The sequence below is a fragment of the Bufo bufo genome, chromosome 8 (genome assembly GCF_905171765.1).
Source record: "Bufo bufo chromosome 8, aBufBuf1.1, whole genome shotgun sequence".
NCBI lineage: Eukaryota > Metazoa > Chordata > Amphibia > Anura > Bufonidae > Bufo > Bufo bufo.
This window is the reverse complement of record NC_053396.1, coordinates 197,771,044-197,780,209: the sequence shown is the minus strand read 5'-3', so window position 1 is coordinate 197,780,209 and position 9,166 is coordinate 197,771,044. Positions and strand designations below refer to the sequence as shown.

The window sequence follows — 9,166 nt, the reverse complement described above, 5'->3', positions numbered from 1 at the left end:
GACTCTAACCACCCTTTTTATTTTTAACGTGCTGCACAGGGTTATCTTTTAGGTCCTCCCACAGGACACTCTCGTCTAAGGCTTACCGTCCTTAGGTCGCTGTCTATAAGAAAATAAAGCAGAGAGGTACTTACAGTTACGAAGGTGGAAAGTCCCTGGTTTTCCCTGCTGATTTCAGAGAGTGCGTGAGCCGGCCTCTGGTTACAACAATTATGTTGGAGGACTTATGTCCACGATCCCTGCTGTTCCACAATGGAAACCTTCTGGCTCAAAGGACCAAGAATGTCAGGAAAATCCACAACCATGAATGAGGGATGCTTTCCATCTTCATAAGATAAGTATAGGATTTATTGAAAGCAATATCGATATTGGAGACAAGCCTACATGTGTCATAAGTCAAATCCAGGCATTCTCTGATTACAAGAAGCTTAGACAGTGTTTTATCCAAAAGAAAAAGGTGAAATGAGCAAATCATGAAACTTATAAGGAAAATGTCAGCTATTTCCATTTATGGTCAATAAATTTTGTCACGAAAATCAGGTTTTTTTTCTGTTTTCGAAACCATCCTAGCAGACAACTTCCAGTTTTCTGGTCTGAAACTTTTATTCACTGGAAAGCCATCTGCTTACATTCTAAAATATGCACATTTCATATTCTTGCCTTGCATAACTTTAAAATACTGTCACAAAATGGAGTAAGTAGTTTCATCCATCTTAGAACGTTAGAAGACACAATTTAAATGATTAGTACATAAATTATCCCATTAAATACCACCTTTGTAGGTTATCAGGAAATAAACTAGTGTGAAGACATTCTGCAGCTTGGGATAGTCTTAGGTTTTGGACTAAAAGTCGGGCATGGATTATGCAGATGTACATAGAAAGAGGCATTTCTCAGCTGGTTGCTGGGGTCCAGGGTTCAGCAGGGGTGGAGCTTGAAGGGTTGAAGAGCCACGGCGGCCAATAGCCAAGTACTGATGCATTTTCTTATTGTGAACCATTGCTAAACGTTGACTTGTTTCTTGATGAAACCAAACAACCTCTTTATAATATCTTGGAAATTAAATATTGGGTGGTATTCTACAGGTAGAGAATATGTCTGCAAGTCTACACCGAAAGAAGAATGGCTCTGATGGGCTGCTAAGGAGAGATGTGACAGAGACAAGAAGAAGCTTGCAGGTGACAGAGAAGGGTTAATGAAAGTTAAAGATGTTGTTCCACCATTAAATTCAGCATTCATAATTTACTTTCTGTGACAAAAAAAGTTCAAATTGTGATCTATTCTCTTTACTTCATTGGACGGATTGGAGTCAGGGATTATGAATCTTTGTAGCAATGGAGGAGACATGAAGTATGGACAGGACAGACTGTGGTAATGGAGATGCATACAAGTGCTGCTGCTCATTATCCACATCTCCACCCTCCTCTCTGTACTTCATGTCTACTCATGAACTCCATTCCCACAGAGATTCAGCTGAAGATCTTATCAGCTGTATTCAGGATTATAATCCCTGACAAGTAGAGCAGAGAGGAGGATGAGGCAGCTATTTATCTCAGTGCTGTGAAGTAACTTGTCCTGCTGTGTGACAGGTTCTTTGTGTACTAATAGGACTGTTGCCATTTTGTTTCTCCTAAAGATTGCTCCCCAGAAAAAACGAGCCATTATAACTAATGAAAGGTATTTGAGAATATATTTATAATAAAGTAATATTTAAGTATTTTCATTTTCTTAATTCCCGGAGAACCCCTTTAATGTGGATCAGAAACAGTAGAGGCGCAAGCTGATCAGAAACCCCAGCCAAATGGAGACCATGGAGAAGACACCAGGAACTGTTCCAGTGTTACACAGATCCGTATCACAGCATTGTCTGACTGCTGACCCGACTGTGGTGTTACACTTCTCCTTGGACAGGCAGCCTTTAAACCTCGCTAGCCTCTCACCTGTAAGTATAACATAGGAGTGAGGATAAAGACACCAAACACAATGCAGATGTCACCTCCAAAAAACAAGTAGGCTGAACACACCATATACCAAAAAAATAACACCTGCATGTAGTAATAAAAGTAACATACCGAAATGAGTCTTAATGCTGTAACAGGTTTCATCCTTGCTGCAGTTTACCTCTGACAGCGAAGGGCAGACGTCACTGCAGGAATAGCACTTCAGGGCATCACCTGTAAATATACAGACAGTAATGTCATCTCCTCCTCACACTACTACACCATGACATGTATACACAGCACAGTGCACACAGCAGTGTCATCTCCTCCTCACACTACTACACCATGACATGTATACACAGCACAGTGCACACAGCAGTGTCATCTCCTCCTCACACTACTACACCATGACATGTATACACAGCACAGCGCACACAGCAGTGTCATCTCCTCCTCACACTACTACACCATGACATGTATACACAGCACAGTGCACACAGCAGTGTCATCTCCTCCTCACACTACTACACCATGACATGTATACACAGCACAGTGCACACAGCAGTGTCATCTCCTCCTCACACTACTACACCATGACATGTATACACAGCACAGTGCACACAGCAGTGTCATCTCCTCCTCACACTACTACATCATGACATGTATACACAGCACAGTGCACACAGCAGTGTCATCTCCTCCTCACACTACTACACCATGACATGTATACACAGCACAGTGCACACAGCAGTGTCATCTCCTCCTCACATTACTACACCATGACATGTATACATAGCACAGTGCACACAACAGTGTCATCTCCTCCTCACACTACTACACCATGACATGTATACACAGCACAGCGCACACAGCAGTGTCATCTCCTCCTCACATTACTACACCATGACATGTATACACAGCACAGTGCACACAGCAGTGTCATCTCCTCCTCACATTACTACACCATGACATGTATACACAGCACAGTGCACACAGCAGTGTCATCTCCTCCTCACACTACACCATGACATGTATACACAGCACAGTGCACACAGCAGTGTCATCTCCTCCTCACACTACTACACCATGACATGTATACACAGCACAGTGCACACAGCAGTGTCATCTCCTCCTCACATTACTACACCATGACATGTATACACAGCACAGTGCACACAGCAGTGTCATCTCCTCCTCACACTACTACATCATGACATGTATACACAGCACAGTGCACACAGCAGTGTCATCTCCTCCTCACACTACTACACCATGACATGTATACACAGCACAGTGCACACAGCAGTGTCATCTCCTCTTCACACTACTACACCATGACATGTATACACAGCACAGTGCACACAGCAGTGTCATCTCCTCCTCACACTACTACACCATGACATGTATACACAGCACAGTGCACACAGCAGTGTCATCTCCTCCTCACACTACTACACCATGACATGTATACACAGCACAGTGCACACAGCAGTGTCATCTCCTCCTCACACTACTACACCATGAAATGTATACACAGCACAGTGCACACAGCAGTGTCATCTCCTCCTCACACTACTACACCATGACATGTATACACAGCACAGTGCACACAGCAGTGTCATCTCCTCCTCACACTACTATACCATGACATGTATACATAGCACAGTGCACACAGCAGTGTCATCTCCTTCTCACACTACTACACCATGACATGTATACACAGCACAGTGCATACAGCAGTGTCATCTCCTCCTCACACTACTACACCATGACATGTATACACAGCACAGAGCACACAGCAGTGTCATCTCCTCCTCACACTACTACACCATGACATGTATACACAGCACAGTGCACACAGCAGTGTCATCTCCTCCTCACACTACTACACCATGACATGTACACACAGCACAGAGCACACAGCAGTGTCATCTCCTCCTCACACTACTACACCATGACATGTATACACAGCACAGTGCACACAGCAGTGTCATCTCCTCCTCACACTACACCATGACATGTATACATAGCACAGTGCACACAGCAGTGTCATCTCCTCCTCACACTACTAAACCATGACATGTATACACAGCGCAGTGCACACAGCAGTGTCATCTCCTCCTCACACTACTACACCATGACATGTATACACAGCACAGTGCACACAGCAGTGTCATCTCCTCCTCACACTACTACACCATGACATGTATACACAGCACAGTGCACACAGCAGTGTCATCTCCTCCTCACACTACACCATGACATGTATACATAGCACAGTGCACACAGCAGTGTCATCTCCTCCTCACACTACTAAACCATGACATGTATACACAGCACAGTGCACACAGCAGTGTCATCTCCTCCTCACACTACTACACCATGACATGCATACACAGCACAGTGCACACAGCAGTGTCATCTCCTCCTCACACTACACCATGACATGTATACACAGCACAGTGCACACAGCAGTGTCATCTCCTCCTCACACTACTACACCATGACATGTATACACAGCACAGTGCACACAGCCGTGTCATCTCTTCCTCACACTACTACACCATGACATGTATACATAGCACAGTGCACACAGCAGTGTCATCTCCTCCTCACACTACTAAACCATGACATGTATACACAGCACAGTGCACACAGCAGTGTCATCTCCTCCTCACACTACTACACCATGACATGTATACACAGCGCAGTGCACACAGCAGTGTCATCTCCTCCTCACACTACTACACCATGACATGTATACACAGCACAGTGCACACAGCCGTGTCATCTCTTCCTCACACTACTACACCATGACATGTATACACAGCACAGTGCACACAGCAGTGTCATCTCCTCCTCACACTACTACACCATGACATGTATACACAGCACAGAGCACACAGCAGTGTCATCTCCTCCTCACACTACTACACCATGACATGTATACACAGCACAGTGCACACAGCAGTGTCATCTAATTTTAAGTTTCTATAGATAATTTCTTACCAGTAGGAATGATGAGGTATATACATAATGTGAGAGCTATATAATTTCTCATCATGTTTCGCTCTTCTGCTCCTTGTTATCTCCTCCAATCCTTCTTAGTAGAAGTAAACCGAGGTCACCCTTTTGGCAGATATAGTTGTGGGGTGTGTATCTTTTAAATGAATATTAATGATCCAGACCCGGCCATGCTGGTTATTGCTAAGTGATGGCTGTAGATGTTCTCTACTCTGCATAAAGACAGATCTACATTTTAAAATGAACATTCATTGTGAAATCTGTGGGCAGACATGGGGCACCACCTTTATTAGACCTGATCGCTACTGCAAGGTGCAAAAAACGTAGGCTACTTTCACACCTGCGTTCGGTGCGGATCCGTCTGGTGTCTGCACAGACGGATCCGCACCTATAATGCAAACGATTGTATCCGTTCAGAACGGATCAGTTTGCATTATAAAGAACAAAGTCAAAACGGATCCGTCCTGACTTACATTGATAGTCAATGGGGGACGGATCCGTTTTCAATTGCACCATTTTGTGTCAGTGAAAACGGATCCGCCCTATTGACTTACATTGTTTGGCTCCGCATCGCCAGGCGGACACCGAAACGCTGCAAGCAGCGTTCTGGTGTCTGCCTCCAGAGCGGAATGGAGGCGGAACAGACGGAGCCAAACTGATGCTTATCCATTCAGAATGCATTGGGGCTGAACTGATCCGTTTTGAACTGTTTGTGAGATCCCTGAAACGGATCTCACAAACGGAATTCGAAACGCCAGTGTGAAAGTAGCCTTAAAGAAGACCTTTCACCACTTCTGACATCTCTGTTTTAATTGCTTTATGCTTTTCCCATGTGATAACAATTCTGGATCATCTATTCTTATGGCTCTATGTTGTGCCATTCCTGTGTCATTTCTACTAGAAGCTATGAATTCATTTCTAGCAGTCTGCAGTAAGGGTCAAAGGGATGGTAACCAGTTGGGGGGGGGGGTGTACCTGCACAGACTCACTCTATCCAATCAGTGCTGTCATTTTCAGACTATGCAGGTACAACCCCCCCAACTGGTTACCTCCCCTTTGTACCCTTACTGCAGACTGCTAGCAATTCATTCATAACTTCTAGTAGAAATAATAAAAGAATGGCACAACATAGAGCCATAAGAATAGATGCTCCAGAATCGTTATTATACAGGGAATGCATGAAGGTATTAAAATAGGCATGTCAGGTGCAGTGAAACCTAACACCTCATAATATTAGACAGAACAGGAAGTGCTGTTTAAGCCAAGGATACTGAGATATGGAGAGTAGTTGAACTGTATCCTCACATACTAGGCAACTCAGCCGGGGAGGAGGGGGGTGCAGCTGCAGTCACTGAGAGGTTTAGTGCAACAGCATGAGAAGTCATCTCATTGACTTGCCTGGCTTGACAGAGCAGGAGCTGCTTTTTAGTAGAGGCTCTCATTCTGATTATTAGCTGATATCTTCTCTCCTTTAAGACAGCCATATACCTTAGGCTAGTTAAACATAACTGGATACTACCTTTCCCTGCCGGAGCCCGATGGGGATCCAGCCTGTTTCTGTTAGTAGTGCAGTGATTTAGCTGGACAAAAACTTCTGCTTGGAGCGGTATTTGTCCAAAGAGATAGACCAGATCCCCATCGGGTCTCATTACAGTCAATGGCGCCAGGGGTGCACCACCAGTGAGGCGAGGTGAGGCGATCTCCTCAGGCATCACCAGGTAGGGACAAGAGGGGGGCAGTGGAAAGACCATGGCAATGAGTGCTTTCATTGTGGCAAAGGGGTTAGGTTAAGAAATTGGCATTGGGGGGGGGGGGGTGCTGTTTCAGTTTTCACCTCAGGCAACAGAAAGGCTAGGTGCACCCACTTATGGGGCCTGATGATGCTCCATCAGTTTTCCGGCTATGCCGAATGCAATAAAGTCCTCTAGGCTTATCCTCTACCGGAACAGTTTAGGGATAGTGTGAAACTAGCCTTAAAGGGTTTGCCCAGCTAAAGATATTGATGATGTATCCTCAGGATAGGTCATCAATATCAGATAGGCGGAGGTCTGACAACCGACACCTCAATAATCAGCTGTTTCGGGAAGACAGTTCCTTACACTGTGTAGTGGCCGTGTCGGGGTACTGCAGCTCAGCTCCCGTTCAAGTGGATGGGAACTGCGCTGCAATATGTCAGCACCAGAAGCCAACTAACGTGTGGAGTCTTCTGCTTCTGCCTCACATACAGTTGATGGTGGGGGCCGTGACAGATATGGCAGCTATTTTAGCTATTATATTGAGCCATTAAATCAACCCCCTTCACGCACAGCTGTGGTCATCAGAGTATCAGATGACTATTTAATCAGACTACACTCAGAGTTTGTTTGTAGTCTGTTACTATGGAGACACATAGTTCTGCACAGGAGCCCTAAACTGAGATATAAGTTCCCAAGCTCCCAGGCTCTGCAGCATGGAAATTATAAAACAGAGCTCCCAATTCACACGTTATGTAATATCCTGGTCTCCATATCTGAGAGTTTTGGTGCTTTGGGCCACCTGGGCTCTTGACCTTAGATGTAGTAGTGCGGTTGTAGTACCCCAGACCTAGGGTTACTACTATTGCATCCTTAATTGCTGAAATGTATATATTTTGTTAACATTCTACCTAATTCTTTAGTATTCTACTTTCACCGCAACAGACCCCAGGGAGCAACGGCTTGAGGCAGGACACTACATCAGGGTCACTACCATTCCCATCCTCTACACCAGTGGGGAGGAGTTGTGAAGCAGTTCACAGCAGAGAGAACTTTTTCAGTGAAGCTTCACCTCCTGGACACTTGCTGGAGCAGAACCTGGCAAGATAAATATTCATATTCATTCTACTCTTGATTTAAGAGCTATGATTGTCCTGCTATCCTTGGCCCCTACCTAGAGCAGTCAGCAGTTTTGCTTGCCCCCAATTTCTTTCTCCACTGTCTACAGACAGTTATAGCTATATACATTTGTATGAATTTAGAAGTAGGAATGAATTCACTTCAATTCTATAGACGGCAGGACATTCAGTTCCGTAAAACAGCTGGTATCCATATTTTGCGGATCCGGAATTTATGAAACGCAAAACTGGCTACAGCTGTGTGTATGAGCCCTTACTGTAGGATCACTTTGCCAGCACTGAGAGGAGAGGAAGGAAGCAGGGAAGCTCCTGAGCATGTGTGTCCACCACTGAAGGCAGGAGAGGGTGGACCATAAGGATAAACATCAGGGGGGACTACCAGAGAGGATAATTTATTGTATATCAAAAGCTGAACAAGATTTTAATGACATGTATATTGTGATCATACTTCATTTGAAATGCTTTATGCATTGCCCAGTAATAATTTTTGTAAGCTAAACCTCTAAAAGATATCAGTAGTAATAAGTCAAAATAACTGGATATGTTGCATTTGTTTTCTTTAATACTTTTTGCTGGCTTTTTCAATTAGAAGAAATTGTACAAAGAATCTCCAGCATTAAATACTGTTGACTGACTGAGGCTCTTTGTACAAGTTATTGTAATGGACAAAGCAAGTCACATGATTAACGAAACGTCTTCAAGAAGAAAAATACAGCAAGTTCAGTTGTTTTGAATTATTACTACTGATAAACCATGACCTGGACCAGAGATGCTCAACCTGTGGCTCTCCAGATGTTGAAAAACTACAACTCCCAGCATGCCCTAATAGCTGTAGGCTGTCCAGGCATACTGGGAGTTGTAGTTTTGCAACAGCTGAAAGGCTGCAGGTTGGGCATCCCTGACCTGGACGAAGGACAACCTTCACAGACCCTTTGAAAGGGAATTAAAACATGATAGATGTGGATGAGTCTGTGCAAGCACTTATGATGTCGGTCTCCTCTTGAAAGAGAAGACTCTCAGCTACGTTTCCAGATCAGCAAAGCCAAGTGTCTTCTCTTCCAGGAGGAGACTGATGACATTGGCACTTGCATAGTGCTGATCTCACTGGAGAAAGCCTCCTGAGATAAACTATGCACACACCAATGAAGTCTCGCCAGCGCAAGTGGGAGATATTAGGGCCAGGCATCCAAACAGTGAGGATACTTGTCCCTGTCAAACAGTCCATGAGGGGAAATGGTGACGGAGGAGAGGAGGAGGCGAAGAGATGCTCCGAGAGACTACGCCAGCCCCTCAGTGCTCTGAGTTCTTCATTTGCCTAAGAATAAAAGTT

The 9,166-nt window shown here is 44.6% G+C and overlaps 1 protein-coding gene across 1 annotated transcript; it reads right to left on the bottom strand.

The window, feature by feature from the left end:
- Window positions 1-1,648: 1,648 nt before the first annotated feature.
- Window positions 1,649-5,077, bottom strand: LOC120977843 (lymphocyte antigen 6D-like). Its single transcript, XM_040405983.1, has 3 exons — window positions 4,950-5,077; window positions 2,073-2,174; window positions 1,649-1,940 (listed from the first exon to the last, which is right to left on the bottom strand). Exons 1-3 carry the CDS (start codon window positions 5,002-5,004, stop codon window positions 1,759-1,761), a joined length of 339 nt encoding a protein of 112 aa, XP_040261917.1. The 5' UTR covers window positions 5,005-5,077; the 3' UTR covers window positions 1,649-1,758.
- Between the last annotated feature and the right edge of the window lie 4,089 nt (window positions 5,078-9,166).

Coding starts and splice junctions, on each gene's coding strand:
- LOC120977843 (XM_040405983.1), bottom strand. CDS start 5,004: ATGATGAGAAATTATATAGCTCTCACATTATGTATATACCTCATCATT. Junction 2,175..4,949: donor ATACCTCATCATTCCTACTG/GTAAGAAATTAT, acceptor GTATATTTACAG/GTGATGCCCTGAAGTGCTAT. Junction 1,941..2,072: donor CAGCATTAAGACTCATTTCG/GTATGTTACTTT, acceptor TTATACTTACAG/GTGAGAGGCTAGCGAGGTTT.